The 17038-nt window shown below is 45.0% G+C and overlaps 1 protein-coding gene across 5 annotated transcripts in view; it reads right to left on the bottom strand.

Moving 5' to 3' along the window:
• The window catches only part of dennd5a (DENN/MADD domain containing 5A), a 31818-nt gene that overhangs the window by 3388 nt on the left and 11392 nt on the right, over window positions 1–17038 (bottom strand). For 2 of the 5 annotated variants that reach the window (XM_084476575.1, XM_084476576.1), the window contains 15 exons: window positions 16715–16902; window positions 15221–15556; window positions 12391–12606; window positions 11094–11328; window positions 10471–10560; window positions 9679–9829; window positions 8312–8405; window positions 6166–6297; window positions 5654–5806; window positions 4007–4094; window positions 3748–3832; window positions 1737–1865; window positions 952–1073; window positions 685–830; window positions 297–415 (listed from right to left, as the gene is read on the bottom strand). In XM_084476575.1, the coding sequence (XP_084332701.1) occupies window positions 297–415; window positions 685–830; window positions 952–1073; window positions 1737–1865; window positions 3748–3832; window positions 4007–4094; window positions 5654–5806; window positions 6166–6297; window positions 8312–8405; window positions 9679–9829; window positions 10471–10560; window positions 11094–11328; window positions 12391–12606; window positions 15221–15556; window positions 16715–16902 (2284 nt within the window). Of the gene's footprint in view, window positions 1–296; window positions 416–684; window positions 831–951; window positions 1074–1736; window positions 1866–3747; window positions 3833–4006; window positions 4095–5653; window positions 5807–6165; window positions 6298–7849; window positions 7955–8311; window positions 8406–9678; window positions 9830–10470; window positions 10561–11093; window positions 11329–12390; window positions 12607–15220; window positions 15557–16714; window positions 16903–17038 lie in introns of all 5 variants that reach the window. The other 3 variants (XM_084476577.1, XM_084476579.1, XM_084476578.1) reach the window with 2 other exon arrangements.

The raw sequence follows: 17038 nt of genomic DNA, 5'->3' as shown, positions 1-17038 counted from the left end.
TCGTCGTCTGCATTGTCTGAGCTCAACATAAACACACGCTTGTTTTTCGTGGTTTTTTTTTTTTTTCGTACGCCAACGTACTTTTTAGAAGATTTATTTGTTGCATTTTTCAGCTTTATTATAGAGAGAGACAGAGAGGAAAGTGTGGGAGACAGAGGGGAGGACATGCAGTAAACGACCCAGGCCGGATTCGATCCTGGGTCTCTGCGATTAGGACTTGGGCCTATTACGTGGTATGCGCCTTAGCCCAGTGCGCCACCGGGGCGCCCCGCCCACCCCCCCGTACGCCGACATACTTGTAGGTGTGTCCGGTGATCTCGTTGCGGACCACGACGCTCTCCACCAGCCACTTGGCGTAGAGTCCTGTGTTGTCGTGGCCGATCTGAACCGTGGTCAGCTTGCCGAGGTTCTGGCACTGGACAGGAGCAGAACGAACGATGAGGTTTTTAATGGTTAACGTTTGTCTTGGTGTTTTTTTTACACCAGTATGCATTACTGCAAAAAGATGTGACTTGGATATAACCAAAAAACCCACACCAAAGACAGAGACATACGATATCTTCCAATCACTTATTGATTGACTTATTGACTTATTGAATTATTGATAAAAGAGAGAAAATGTGCAGCCATCATCATCATAATCATAATCACCACCATCGCCGTCATCATCCTCCTCCTCCTCACCTCAAAAGTGATTTCCAGGGTGTTCCTGGGGACCTGCAGCACGCCCGTCTCAGCCAGCTCCCCAGAAACACACACCCAGGGGTTGGCTGTGAACATGGAGCCCCCCAGCTTCTTGCTGGAGACCACCAGCACATGGTAGGGGATCACTGTGACCACAGCACACACGGGGAGGGAAACACGTCAGGGAAATGGCTACGTATTGATTTCCATGGGGGTGGGGGACCAATATGGATAGCCATGTGTGGCGATACGAGCGGAACAACTCACTGATGGTGGTGAAGACGTTGGTGAAGCAGAAGTAGTCCACAGCGTTGAAGGAGAGGAGATGGTAGAGGAACTGCTCCTTCTCGTCATCACAACGCAGGAAAGCGTAGCGCTTATACAGTTTTCTACGGGGGTGGGCAGAAATACGTTCAGCAATAAGTTCATGAATGCATTAGAGCACCTCACAGTTTTGTGGTTTCATTTGTTTTGCGCCAAATGGATACACATTGTGTTTATAACGATATCGGATCGCTACAATGGATTATAAAACAAATTGATTAATCAACAACACTGTCCTCGTATTGTAAGGTGAACCACATCACAATTCCTGGCATGGCAAGGTCAGACGCGGAGTCTGAAATTCCTTTGAATGTGACCCAGTTCAACAATGATTTATCAATTATGAACAATCCTGTGAATAATTGATGCTTCAGTGGGCCGTAGTATGACACCCTGCCATTTTAAAAGGAGCTTATTAATTATGTATGAGTGGTTGGTGGATATCAGGTTAATTTCATAGTACAGTCCTCTACAATTAAAAAAATTACAGTAGTAACTTTTTATTCTTTTTGCTCTCCCATCATAGAATGGGGTAATTAAGTGAGCCTAAAGGTTAAGAAAACCCAGATGACCCAAAAAGAAAGGTCAATAGACAACATTTAAGTCAAGTAAATTCCCTTATTCGTCCCATGCACAATTATTTTCGTAAACTGTAAATACTGTCTCCCCCGACGTCAACGTATCGAGGCTCTTAAGTCTCCGTGACGGAGTGCGGAGGTGTCACTCACTTTGTGAGCTCGTGGTCGGACAGCAGCTGCTTCAGGTGCCTGGAGAGCAGCTTCTTCTCCATGGAGAGGCGCACCCAGGCCCTCGCTTTGCCCACGTCCGTCTTGATCTCACTTATATTCTGAATATGCCTGCAGATACACACGACAAAGTCAAGGGAAGTAACCACAGAAGGTGACGGAGACAAAGAAAAACAAAACATGAAGCTTATTAAAAACCAACAGAATTATTAAAACCAAGGGGAATGCTGAAATTAATCCGGAATATATATAATCAGGGCAAAGATACAACGGTGCTGCCCAATGTTTTACACATTTTAACTTAGATAAAAAACACCCTAAAACAAAGTCTGAAGATGAAGAATCGTCTCTTTTTTAATTTCCAGCGCTGCGCTGAATGCGTGCACCAACAGAGCACAGACAATCAACCAACACACCGGCTTCACTTGAAAAGAAAGACGGATATTATGTTCCATCTCCGTGCCACCATTTGAGTGTGCGTGCGTGCGTGTGTGTGTGTGTGTGTGTGTGTGTGTGTGTGTTAACAGGATTGTAGGATGCAGAGAGCAACTCCACCCCCCCCCCCCCCAGCGAGGAGAGACGTGGTCGCTTGAGGCCTATCATGCCTCACCCACGTCCAGACATATTCCCTTCCGCTCCACCTGGCCGTACGTCTGCTGCCCTGCTCGTGGCCCCCTACCCGCCGCCCCCGCCCCCCCCCTCCCACCGCCGCAGCAGCAGCAGCCTTCCACACACACACACACACACACACACCACGGAGCGTCCCTCTCACGCATTAACCCACTTTCTGCAGCACACTTTCGCCATGGCAACAGAGCTAAACTGCATCTACCCGTGGTGCGCTCGGATGCCAGACATGCTGTTAGCCTCAGACGACGCGCTGTCAGCTTTCGTTTTGATAAAGGCACTGAAGATTGTTTTGTTTTGGATGAATTAGAAAACCAAAAAGCAAAACTCAAAGAGAGAGGGACAATTATGTAGAATCCTATTCCTGCACATAGGACCGACATGTTGTAGTGTTATTTTATTTTAAAAAAATTGAGGTCATAAGATACTGCTTCATGAATTAAATGCTCGATTCAAAAATAAAATTGATTGTAAATTGTAAACTTTTAGACAAAAAATTATATATAATAATGTTATTTTTGAGAATAACATTAGCAAGATATGAATTGGCTTTATTTAACAAACAAAAATTCACAAGGTTAATAAATTAACACAAATTATATATAGGTCTATAATATTATAAAAAATGTAACAAATAATACAAAATAACATAACATAAAAGATCATAGCTATAGTTGCTGCTTGCTGGTAGTGGTCACGTGTGTTAGCACATTTGTTTTAGTGTGACGGGAGGGAGTGGTCTGTGGGCAACGCATACGACCGTGTGAGGTTTGTCGAAGACTGACAGGGCGTCTGGTAATTAGGCTGGAAGTAACGCGTTGTTACACAGTTTGGCTGTGAGCTCCCTTTGAACCACACAGGGGTCGACACATTTAAAGGATGACCTCTGCTGATTGGCTGGAACATGTACATGTTTTTGTTTTTTAAATCGTAAAACCTGGTTACATACTAATAAGTAGTAGTAAAAAATGCATGAAGAAGGTTGACAGCTTATGATGTCAATCTGTGTGGACACAAGTCACAAACTTTAAAGGGTCGTGAAACATTTTCTATCCCCTCAATAAATCTGTTAATATTCTGCGTTGCTTTCAGTTATCACTTATACATATATATGAATATACATTTTCATCTGTTGACCACTAGTAGGCAGAGTTTGACATCCTCCACGTCTTCTGATCACTAGAAGGCAATGTTTCACATCCACAATGGCTTTTGACCACTCACAGCTTTTGACCACTTACCACTCACAGTCACCCAAGGGCAATGTTACACCAAAATCAAGGCTGAAAAGTTCCAAGGCATTTGAATATAAATACTTGTGAAAGGACCGTAAAAGCAGTGGATTCAAGGGAATGAATAGACCAACCTCATATCCTGTATCAGAGAGACTTTAAGCGGGGGCATGGCAGAGCCGCCATCGGATTTGCGCCGCTCAGAGTCGTGAATGAAACCTGAGAGGAGAAGAATAGTAGTGGGAGGTGAACTACAGGATAAACCGGTCGCAACACATGTACACAGCAGGCCTACAGATAACCCATATATGGGCAATAATCAACAATCATTTCCTCCTGAATATTTATTTTTGTGTGTGTTAAAGAGAACATCAAGAGGTGTCCCCTCTTCACCTGGGGGTCCTAGTCCGCCAGGCGTGCCGTCAGTCTTCTCTTTGCTCTCCTGGTAGTGGAGCAGATGGGACCACAAGGCAGACTTGCCCTGCAGAGACCAACAAACAAACACAGGAAGTGGTGAAGTGGCACAGGAAACGGCGTAGACGGGAGCTTGTCAACGCGTAAGCTAAGTCATTTGCTTTCATGTTTTTAAGCGGCGTGTGTCACCACATGACACGACGCTTTGTTGCTAGACAAAGATTTTATTTTTCAGGTCAACTATTCATCGCGGACATCTGACGTCAATTCTTAAAGTAATGATAGGACCTCGTAAGTAGAAGCATTGATTCATGCTATTTTTTTTTAAAGATTTATTTTTGCATTTTTCAGCTTTTATTATAGAGAGGGACAGAGAGGAAAGCGTGGAAGACATGCAGTAAATGATCCAGGCCGGATTCGATCCTGGTTCTCTGCGATTAGGACTTTGCCTAATATATGGTATGTGCCTTAGCCCAGTGCTCCACCTTCCCCTTCATGCTCTATTTTAACAGGGGAAAACAGAAGAAGACCTTTAATAAAGCACGTATACTGAAGCTTTGTGAAACCATCCTGATCTTCGTAGATCAATCTGGCCTCGATTCCTCTAAAAGCTTTTCCTAAAACATATTAAATAATAGGACCAATCAGCGCTTGGGTCGGGGACTTCACGGTGAACAAGGAGCGTCACAGTCGGCGAAAAAGTGAGTTGACAGTGTTTAAAGATTAACATAAATCTGCACGGAAGGCTTTTCTAAGATTAGAATATACAAAGAGAGAGCGAGAGTGTCCCTCTGAGTGGCTGCAGTCCTTTGAACAGCGTACGGCCGTGGCCAGATTTGAAAAATGAATTACTGCCCAGCCAAGGCCAGACTGATACTCACAGATAAACACATACATGAATATCTGGATGGTTCTTAAGAGGCAAGATAAATTGCAAATTGCAACTCACTTCATGGACTGGTACGTTTAGCTCTTTATTTGCACACTGGACATTTTCTTTATTGGATTCTGGGATATGTACATAATACCTATTTGACTTCTTTTAGTTAATCAATGCTCAAGGCAACAGCTCACTCATAGAGGAATGTAAATATATATACAATATATATGCATATATTTTTCAGAATTATTTGTGATTTTCGAAATATACTATCACCTCTCGAAAACCATTCTAGGCAACCATATAACGTATATGTACATATACCTTGTGCCTTAGCCGTTTCCATTTCCATTTATGTTCTTTCATTTGCTGCTATGCCCAAAGCACATGGAGCATAAATGTAGTTTCCTATTTGTAGTAATAAACGATTTGGTAATAAAATAAATATAATCATAACAGAGCAAGGGACAGACTGTAGAATACTGCAAGGCTGTATTTTTTTTGCTTGCATAGAATTTAAGTCTATTTTGTTCATGAAAATCCCCCCAAGATAATTTTGCGTTGCACCCCCATCGTGCGCTTTGGGCTTTTAACTCCAGAACCCCCTCCTGGGATGGACAGAGCTAGTGGCTGACCTGTTTAACCTGCAGCCCAGTGGCTGACTAGTGGCTGACCTGTTTAACCTGCAGCCCAGTGGCTGACTAGTGGCTGACCAGTGGCTGACTAGTGGCTGACCAGTGGCTGACCTGTTTAACCTGCAGCCCGTGGCTCCAGATCCTCTCCAGCAGGTCGCACAGGCTGGCGATGAGCGTGTTCTCCTCCACGCCCGTGATGCTGACCTCCCCGTGGCCCAGCTCCACCGCCTCCCGGCCCATCTTCTCCACCAGCATGCGCTTCGTCTGCACCGAGAGCCAAGAACAACGCACCACGGTGACGAGCGCGTCTTTGTTACATCCCGCCCTCCACACACGAGCACTTTACAGTCCAGCGTAGTCACGACGTACACTTGTGTACACGGTGTGACTGATGTCGCAAATCTGTGCCAGATCACAACTCAACTCTACACCAAATCAAATAAATATGGATTCTGGAATATGGAAAGATGAAAGAGACGATAACAGAGACATGGCAATATGGAAGACAAAAGGAACAGAAAGATTTGTGAACACCTTATAATAAAAATGTAACATTTACCCAGGTACAAAGATGTACGACAACAGAGTGTGGTCTTGCATGCTGGACGGTAATAGGCCCAAACCTTGTTTCTGCACTCCTTCAGCAGGCCCTCTACAAATTTCCAGTTGGTATGAGCAATGACCGAGGGGGAGAGGTTGGACAGCTTGGGCTGCCTGATCGTGGTTCCCAGGTTCCTGGCCTCCTGGATGTACTTCTGATGACGGCACGGCGGTGGAGAGAGAGCGAGACGGGCACAGATGGAATGTTAGAAACAGAAAAATCCAAGAAATACTGAGAAAATTGAAATAGGAAATCACTTGGCAAGCAAATTCGGAAAACACACAAAGGGAGGTACACAGATTCATATGAATACCGGTAGTAGGGGAAGCCACAGCACAGCGTACAGTGTGGAAGGTAAGGATGGGATAAATAGGATAATATCAAGGGAAATTATTCGGAGCAATAAACTTTACGAAGACCAGTTACAGTCTGTTCTGCACTGCGGTAGTGTAATGGGCCATGCAGGCTTCTCTTTAATTTCCTACTGGACAAAGCAGCAAGCTGTTATTCCCGTGGACGTCCTTTCAGTGACTCTAATGATTGATGCCAACAGAGTCGAATTGTACTTCAGCAATCTTCTGTCTTTCTCTCATATTCCACTTAGAGGTCTGTAGACCTGGTAATCAAACAGCGGGCTGACATTTGTCGAGCTACATATATCTTTTGATGTAGAAATGGCAAGACGCCAGTTCACGCATTTCTATTTTTCATATTGAAATAGCCATAAATATTATTCTTGTTGTTTAGTTTGTAAAGATGACTTTGTATGTATGTGTGCATGTATGTATATGTGTGCATGTACGTATATGTGTGTATGTGTGTATGGGTGTGTGTGTGCGTGCGTGCGTGTTTGCTTGTCTGCAATCGGCGCACTGCAAATAAGTCGGTAATAAGTCGGTTCACACTGCTAATGTGAAAACAGTCCAGCTGTTTGGCGTCGGCCTACATTGCACTCTTTTTTTCACATTTTTATCTACATGCTAATTAGAAAAAACATGTTGGGGCCAGTTTGGGGTTGTTGTTCGACAGCAGGTACTGGTGGGCTGAAGCTTCATTTTTTGGACCCGATGCGAACCTCTACTCCCTACTAGGGGTGTAACAATACACTAAAGTCACGGTTCGGTACGTACCTCGGTTTTTAAGTCACGGTTCGGTATGTTTTTCGGTACAGCAGCTTTTATTATTTTATTTTTTATTAAACAATTGGATTTTGATTTGATTTATTAAATTGTATCAAACAAATGCCTCACACACAAATGAAAATACATAAAATACAATTGAGGATTAAAAACACAATCAAGGTCCAGGACTTATTTCCATTGTGGTCCTCAACACAAAACATCAGGACAAGACGAGACAGTCACAGTGTCAGAGTGTCACAGAATGTGTGATAATCAATAAAAACATTTTTTCGCTAAGTACCGAAATGAAACGCGCAGCGAACCGTTAGACCCGTACCGAAATGAGCGTATCGTTACACCCCTACTCCCTACCAATTACAAAACTGTTCACAAAAGCGATAAAATCTCGATTTCTCTGCAGTGCCAGCCAAGTTAATAAGGCTTGAGAGGGATAGGGTTTAGGTAAACCTAGCGATGGAGTGAGAGGCGGAAGGGGAAGAGCAAAGTGTTGGGTTGGGGGGGGGGGGGTTGGGACGGGGGGGGAGGGCCATGTGGACACAGGCCTGACCGACACCTGTCACATACCACATCCACAGAGACAGCCTTTAGACAGGGCTTGTAGGCCTGAGAGAGCCAGTAGCAGTCAAGAAACAGCAGGAGCTGCAGCTCCGGGAACAGACAGTCCGCATGCTGAGTGCGTGTGTTTTTTTTGTGTATGCACGTATGTGTCTGAGAGAGAGACAACGTCAGAAACGAGGATGAGTAAGTCACAGTAAGACACTGAAAACCCCCCCAAAAAACAAACAAATAAACAGTCAGAAATTGGTTAAAAGCTTGGTTAAAATAATTGCAAAAACGTGCACTTAACAAGTCTCGCCAAACAAATGAACAGTACTCAGAGAGATCAGTTAGAGATGGGTTACAAGAACGGCACACGTGAGTCTTTCCAAAGGGGAACAAAACGTGGTCAGAAAAGCAGCGCACACACACACACACACACACACACACACACAAGCGCAGTTAATCATAAGACAAGGGTTGGCTCACCTCTCGCTGGTCGTTATCTAAATAGAGGTGCTCTGCGTGCTGCTTCTGCCGGTCCCGTCTCCTCCACTGGGCCGGGGCGCTCCTCTTGGCCCACCTGCGGCACAAAGCCCCGCAGTCAGCCACGACGCACTGACCCGCCACCGCGTCGGCGACAAGCGACCGCGTCGGCAGACCTCCAAAGGGACAACCGTAGGTGACCTGAGCTGACTTGAGCAGTTTTAGCAATTTTCAAACTTGAGCCAGTTAGAATGACGCCTTCACACAGAAGTCTGTGCCTCGCAACTTGTTTTTTTTTTTTATATGGCGTATGGAAAGATGGCTTATAGCTCATAAAGTGCTGAAGCAATACATTGCAATGGCACACACGCAGATTACTTTGAGATATAGTCCCCCGTCCCCCGTCCCCCGTCACCCCGACTACATAATATTTGTGTTGCAGTTGTATAATGAGCCATTTCAAATTGAAAACGGCAACTTTTGCAGAAATGTGACGGGAAGTTTGCCCCCCCTGACGATTGTGGCCTGATTCAGTCCACAATCGTGTCTATTCTATGCTTTCATATATCTATATATATATAAACAAATATATCTATATCTACTGTATATATTTATATGGAACATTACCAGTGTGCAAAATACCCAGTTTGAAACGGGGGGGGGGGGGGGGGGGGGTCGCGAACGCATCGCCCTTCGTTTTCTTTTTGCCATGTTTGCAACAAACAAATGAATCCGTTCGAGTACGTAATTATCTCTCAACTGTGCAGGTTATAATGGAGAGAGTGATCTGGGTTGACGGGCAGAAGATGTGAGAATGTGTCTATGCCGATGCTCGTCATTCGGAGTGAACATTAGCCGTTTCTCAATTCGCGTTCTCGTGTACTTCAGTAAACGTCATCAGTGGTAGCCCAAGCACTGTTCCAATTCCAAGTACGCGAGAACGCGAGTACTGTCGTAAAAACCTGTGTGTGTTCTCGATGCGTTCTCGATGAGGCCATTCTACCGAGGACGCATCGGAGGTGACTCGTGTGGACTTGGGACCGTTAAATATCCCAGAATGCATCATCGAGTCCGCTGCTGTTCCAATTGCAGAGTGCGTACTCGCGTTCTCGGAAGTCTGTACTTGAAAGTCCGGACTTGCCAAGTACGTACTTCCAAGTCCGCGAGTACGTAGTCCGCATTCTTGGTATTGAGAAACGGCAATTGTTTTCTTAACTCTTCTTGATGTCGTTATTATTATTATTATGATGACACTACGACACCACAAGTCCTTCCAGGAGCTCTCAAATGTCAAGTGCCCCGTACTTCGCACACTGAACATGACCCAATCCAACGTCTGTTTAGAAGTGTTACTACAGCGGAGTGGTTACTTGTTGCTGGTGGGTCCGGCGGAGAGCACGTCAGACTGCAGGCGGGGGAAGAAGCCCTGTTGGTAGCGGCCCTGGCCGATCCTCATGTCCAGCAGGTGGGGGTGCAGGGCCGTGTGGTCCATCTTGGTCACCCTCATCTCGATGGCCTTCTCTGCGGGGGAGACGAGGGAGAGGGCCGGGGGGGGGTCGGTGAGCGGGGGAGGATCACAAGGCCAGGCCCTGACTTCTCTCTTGTTGGAACTATACCGCGTTGTTTTCAAGGGTTAGTTCACCAACGGAAGTAAGTGAAGGAAAAGGGGAACATTGGGCAAATAGTAATATATATATATATATATACACATGTATACGTGTGTCTGTGTGTATTGTAATTACATATATCTTTATACATACAAATATATTGACGCTGCTATGAATCCAGCTTTTTTAACCAGTGTTTGCAACGTCACACGATATGCTCATTGCATAAAACTCTGCTTCATATTTCCCAGTTAACAGCTAACTGCATGCTATTGCAAAAACAAACACCAAGACCGAATGCCGACATTAAAAACGGTTAATAGTATTATGGTAACTGTCGTTAGTTTAAAACAGGCACAGAGAATCTGCTCCATTACAAAGAATGAGATGAGAGATGAATGACGTGACGCAGCCTCAGCTTCGCTATGCTAGCTAGATGATCCTATTTGGAATTAAAAGGCAACTGTGAGCGTTTTACCCACAACGCATAGCAAGCACACCCAAAGGACCCTGCCACCAAGAGACATTAAAAGGATGATTTGAACAAATTATTACTAATGGGGGCTTCGTCATCGCCTTGGTCAATGGCGTGCGGTCCAGGGGCAACAAAATCCAGTTTTTCACATCGCTTTTTAAGCAGGTTGTCTGAAACAAGAACAGTCCATTCAGTCACAGGTAGAGGCTGTGCATCACGACACCTCCTCTGTATCCTAGGGCTGAACCATTTGGGGGAGAGAAAAATTGAATTGCGATTATTTCGACCGATACTGCGATTGCAATTTAACATGCGATTTTTCTTTTTAAAGTTCCTTATGTTCTGCGTTATTCACTAGTAAACAAGCAATAAATCACTCTTTAGTATGACCAACACAACATTGGAAGCAGTCAACATATAAACTATAAACCTTTAGGCCAGGCCGATGTGTTGAGATGAATTGATGCATGAATTGATATCATAACATCTTTACTTAACTATTGAATTGTAAAAGCAAATAAATATATACAGTTTATATTTTTTAATCGCAGCCCTTTGCAATTTGCAAATCGCGTTCTGTGACAACTGCGACGCCGGTGTGCATTAGATGAACCGTCAGCCCTACTATATATACATCACACAATGCCTTTTTTCTTTCTTTAGGTTAACCAGGGGGGACCGTGCGTCCATTTGCTCGGCTCACCCGCTTCCTCGATGCTGGTGCACCTCTGGTACATGGAGGTGCGCAGCGTGGGCGTGCGGACGTTCAGCATGCGGATCTTGTCCACGCGCGCGTCGAACACCCGCAGCGAGTGCTCCTTGTCCTCCTCGTCGTGGCAGAGGATCTTGCCGTCGATGAAGGAGGCGAACATCTGGGTCTCCAGGAAGCGGGACAGGAAGGGCAGGTAGGGCTCAGGCTGGTCGGAGAGGAAGGAAGCCTGGAAGGGGGACCCCCCCGTCACAGACGGAACGGATTAGTGACACTGCATGCAAATGAGGAATGAGAACGGCGTTGGAGTGCACAATACACAAGAATGTAGCCAAACACACTTTGTGTTTGAAAATGAGGTGGACGGATTTGTCCGCTGGTGTGAGGTGTGCTTCCTGAACGTGGACGTTAAATAAAACAATAAACGGTTGATTGAGTGATCCTGAGGCACATGAATCAGACTTGATCAGACTAGATCAAACCTATCAAAGGTAACCAATAAATAAACATTCCTATAATGACTATAGGAATGCAGTAAATGCTTAAACCAACATCTTTCCTCGGGAAGGATAACCTCAACGGTAACCGTTTTTGACGCTGTGTGCTGTGGTAACAACCTCACAGTCGGCAACAAAAAAAGGATAAACTAAGTGATACCTCCTGAGACCTACAGATAAACACTGTCGCATTCTAAAGATTCAGGTGTGAAGTACATATACACATCTATAATCATACTCGGACATGATAGATGAATTCAATCTAGAAGGGAAAGGTCATTTATGGAAGAACTTACAAACGAGGAACTGTATCAGGAGTAAGAAATTGTTAGTTGATGAAATGATGAGCACAGTCTCACATGTCTCAAGTTTTGTACCAAATAAAATCACTGTTTTGATTGGATCCCATTACTGTTACTTGGAAAATATACACTGTATCTCATTCACTAAAAGGATACGTGCTGCTTTGTTTTCTTACTTCCACTTTCTATTCTATTTTTCACTTCTCGCTGTAGTAAAAGTGAAGCGCTTTCAGCGGTTGCTAATGAAGGCTAGACGTGTTTTAGGAAGTTATTTGTTCCTCTCGCTGTGAAAATGGCCACGGTGCGAAAACACTATTTTAGGCTCCGCCAGCTGTGTTGTGTGTTTCCCTATTTTAGGGTACTGAAGACCGTCTAGGCCTGCTCATACTACTACTTCTGCGGAGCTGTGGAGCATCACAACGCAAAGTGCTGAAGGTAACTCCTGACCACATGCTCGTCATGGGGTCAACTCAAGCAAAGGGACGATCTTACCTTGTCAAAGTTCTGCATCTGGTCTCGATTGGTGAACCAGGACTCCTTGTCCTGGCTGGGCTGGATGACAAACACCTCGTAGTCGGCGAACATCTGCGTGAAGCGGTTGGCAAACACCTCGCGCACCTGGATGTTGATCTGGTGCATCAGCAGCTCTTCCTGGTCGCACTGCACCCTGGAGTCCTTGTTACCGCTGGTGTCCTCCCTCACGTCCACCTGGTACACAGAAACAACGACAACACACATCATGAAGTCCTTGTTACTGCTGGTCTTCCCTCACGTCCACCTGGTACACAGAAACAACGACAACACACATCATGAAGTGCTTGTTACTGCTGGTCTTCCCTCACGTCCACCTGGTACACAACGACAACGACAACACACATCATGAAGTCCTTGTTACTGCTGGTCTTCCCTCACGTCCACCTGGTACACAACGACAACGACAACACACATCATGAAGTCCTTGTTACCGCTGGTCTTCCCTCACGTGCAGCTGGTACACGACAATAACACATCATGAGTCTTGAATCATAGAGAGAAGACATCACCGTTGTTGAATAAATAACAAAAAATGTATGCCTGACAAACCTTTGTTGGGTAAAATGATTACGCGTGGGGTATAAAACTGTTTATCTTTCAGGAATGTTTATATATATACGAAGACAAATCGAGTGAAAGATTGTTTAGAGTCTGTTTTTGTCTGAGCCAGGATTTTAGCGAAGACATTTTGTTTTACCCCGAGGAAATAAAATTCATGCAAAACAAACAGACTTTTATAAATAATAAGTTGTCTAAATCGATACGTTCGTCCAATAAAGGTGCTGCGTTGGAAGTGAGATTAGAGCGCTAGGAGTGCTGGAGACTTTTTTTACTGGCACTTCCATCACACTCCGCTGCACTGACACTCATTTGCGAGTCTCAATTGCCCTCGAAGACGGAAGACATTTTTCAATAACGAAGGGGCAATAACGTTTAAACAAAGTACATAGACACAGTACACAAGACAAAATACAATACAAGTCACACCTGAATATACACAGACTCGTTCAAAAGAGGGTTCTGAGCTGTCGTTATCGTAACATAGCCGGTAGTAAACCTCTTGGAGCCCCAGACGAGTTATGAGACTGAAGAGAGCCCCCCCCGCCACGTTATCTTATCTGCTTGTTAGTGCAGGCCGCTGAAGGAGTAGCAGGGTCATGGGAAAGGATGTGAAGGTCTATTGTTTTGATTTATGGAGCAAAGAGATAGCTGGCAGGGCATATAATTTCCTTTCATTTGACCTGATGACCTTGAAAGGATCACTGTTTGCAGATGTCCATCAAAACACCCAAGACGGTGTCACATGCATATATGATAAGGTGTGGAAAAAAACAAATGAATTGAAAAATATCAACGCATCTAAATAATCCAATTTGCACAACGTAAATAACTGACATGCTTTCGGATAAGACTCGGTTGCTGTCAAGCCTTGTCCAATGAATAGTCCACCATGCGGATCCTTCAGTGGTAAGCTGATCAGTGTGTAATGAGAAAGACATCTCGTGGTTTAACCAATGATGGTCCCTAAAAGCAAGTGCTTTCACTCTACCTAGACTTGTCTTTTACTTTCAATCCGTCAAAATACAAAGCTATTTTTTACATCCCATGTTAAGTAGTTACTACACATTTTGAGGGACCTTAAAGTGGCAGCTTGAAATCATTTTTATTGTGGACCCTTTGAAAATGTGCGATTTATTTTTTACTAAAGGCATGCCGGTACCAAGAGCACGACTCAAGCTGTCTGTAGAGGTGCAATAGTGGTGAGATTAGTGCCATTAAAAACAAGCAGATAAGAATTTAATTTGAATCTATCGGATGTGTGATAGAAAAATCGACATGTTATTCATTTTATAACTTAGGCCTTGTTTTTTTCCATATTCGCGTGTTGTCTCGCCATCCTGCCGTTCCCCCCAGAGTCGACTATTTATTGACCTCTGTGCTTGGTTCAGCAGCCACCTCACCAGTGAGCAATGTCGTCAAAATGTTGACCCTTGTGCTCTGATCAGCTGTCCCACCGTCCTCTGGGGCATCTAAATCTGTTTCTCTGTTTTTATGTGTCTTTCAGCGTGGTGCTTTAATTGGCCAGGGCTCATTTGTAAAAGAGACGGTCTCAATTCGCGTTCTCGTGCGTACTCGTGTACTTGCGTTCTCGGTAAACGTCATCAGTGGTGGCCCAAGCACTGTTCCAATTCCGAGTATGCGAGTACTGTCGTAAAACCCGTGTGTGTGTGTTCTCGATGCGTTCTCGATGAGGCCGTTCTACCGAGGACGCATCGGAGGTGACTCGTGTGGACTTAAATATCCCAGAATGCATCATCGAGTCCGCTGCTGTTCCAATTGCAGAGTGCGTACTCGCGTTCTCGGAAGTCTGTACTTGAAAGTCCGGACTTGCCGAGTACGTACTTCCAAGTCCGCGAGAACGTAGTCCACGTACTTGGTATTGAGAAATGGCTAATGTGAATACCCTGGTAAAACAAAGAACTAATACTAATATAAATGTAAACCCTTCTCTATGGGTCGCCGGCATACCTTCCTTAGAGTCAACCAATAGTGTTAACCTTCGTACTTAAACCGGTAAACCAGTCACAAGGGAGAAGACCTCCTCTTAGCCACTCTTCTGCTAGTACTGTCTGCTTTTTTTCGCATTAAGAAATCTCATCTGTCCTAGACGCAACATCTGTTAAAGGAAATTGCCACGACAAGACGTTCCACGGATGACACGGCGAACTGTGACGAAGAGGTCGCAGTTATGCGAACATCCTCTAACCACGACGCATCGACCCCTCACCTTATCCAGACTCAGTCCTGTCCTCTTGACCAAGGCCTGCAGCCTGGCTATGGTCTCGTTCTCCCTCAGCAGGTAGGAGTTGAGGGGCGAGCTGGCCAGGTTGGCGTTGCGGTTGTCCGGGAACGTGTCCGGGGCGCAGAAGCCCCCGCCGCCTCCGCCCACCAGGTATTTGGCCTGAGCGGCGCTGGTGCGGAGGAGGTTCCCCTCGGGGGCCATGTCGAAGGACACCAGCACCTCCGAGATCTCCTGGATGAACTCCAGCTTGTTGGGGAACTGGGGCAGGTCCTCGGGAAGCTCGATGAAGTGGTTGTCAATGTCCACGAAACACAGGTTGGCCTAAGATGGGGGGGAACCACGCCGTTAAGGAAACGTATTAAAAAAAAAACACCATGACAACACGGGTCACTGGGAAATAAAACAATGGTTCTGGTTGTGCAGGAACCTGCACTTGTGTTGTATGTGTATATTGTGTGTATATTTCTGGTTGGGTGTCTTATAGGTATTAGTTAGTAGTGATCTGATTGTGATCTGATGATCCAGGATGATGTTTAAAATACAATCAACACAATATATAGGATTTACATTAAATAGAACAAGAAATAACAGAAGAGGAAAAGCCACACTATTGAACTTTGTTCCATTTATAGTGAAAAATAAATCAATAGTCAATTGAGCAAAGAGAACGCATAATCTTGGAACGAGGACAAATTGCTATAAACAAGGTCAACAGTTGACACACATTATACTGATGAGTCGTATTTTGTGTGTACTGCGTTGCTCGGCCCGTACTGTGCGCAACGCCTTGCTAGAGGGCTGAATAAGCAGTAAAAATGACTGTTTCAACTTTCAAATCATACATAATTTATGATCGTAGACGGGGGATAACATTTTGCTTCCTGCACAAAATAATAATCATATTTAAGATTCAAGATATCTATATTTAAGATATCTATTTAAGTTAGTTAGTTAGTTCATTAGATGTCCCCATGGGGAAATTCTTTTTCACAGTCATTCATAAGTTCATACATTTTTCGCCAGGCTTTTTTGACGAGACAAACATTCCACACATTTGTGTGCACACAGATTTGTGGTGTATTGCAGTTACTGCCAAATAATGTAAAGAACATTAAAAAAATAAAAAAATGAATGATCACGCAGCATTTTCCGCTGTATGAACTGATCGACGGGCCGTGTGCAGAGTGTTGTCCGGAGCGTTGCTGGGTACGTTAGTTAGTTAGTTAGTTAGTTAGTTTTTATTTGTCCACGATGTGGAAATTTGTCTTTGGTCTCATAAAAAACAACAAGCAGGACAATAACAGCAACAACAAGCAGGACAACAACAGCAACAACAACAACACTTACACACAGACATCTTCATGGCAAAAAGCAGGACAGCAGTGGCAGTTACATTACAACACATCGCATCAACGCATCAACGGGGCATGGTGTTCAGTGCCCCAATTGCATTAGGAATAAAAGAATTACCACAAGTACCTCCTGGGGCAGCTCCAGGTTGGTCCTGTCGTCCTGGCCGTTGGAGTGCAGGCCCATGAGGTAGGGCACCGGGGCGTCCAGGAAGTGCAGCAGCGAGGCGGGCAGGATGGGCACGTAGACGTGCTGCCACTGGAAGGGGAACATCAGCGCCGTGATGCTCTCGGCCACCGCCATCAGCCTGTGGTAATCTGTCTCACGCACACACACGCGCACAATGCACACACGCACACACACACACACATGCGCGTGCACACACGCACATACACACACGCACGCACACACACACACACACGCACACACGCACACACGCACACACGCACACGC

This window comes from Micromesistius poutassou, assembly GCF_964030765.1.
Source record: "Micromesistius poutassou genome assembly, chromosome: 12".
NCBI lineage: Eukaryota > Metazoa > Chordata > Actinopteri > Gadiformes > Gadidae > Micromesistius > Micromesistius poutassou.
This window is presented reverse-complemented; position numbering and strand designations above follow the sequence as displayed.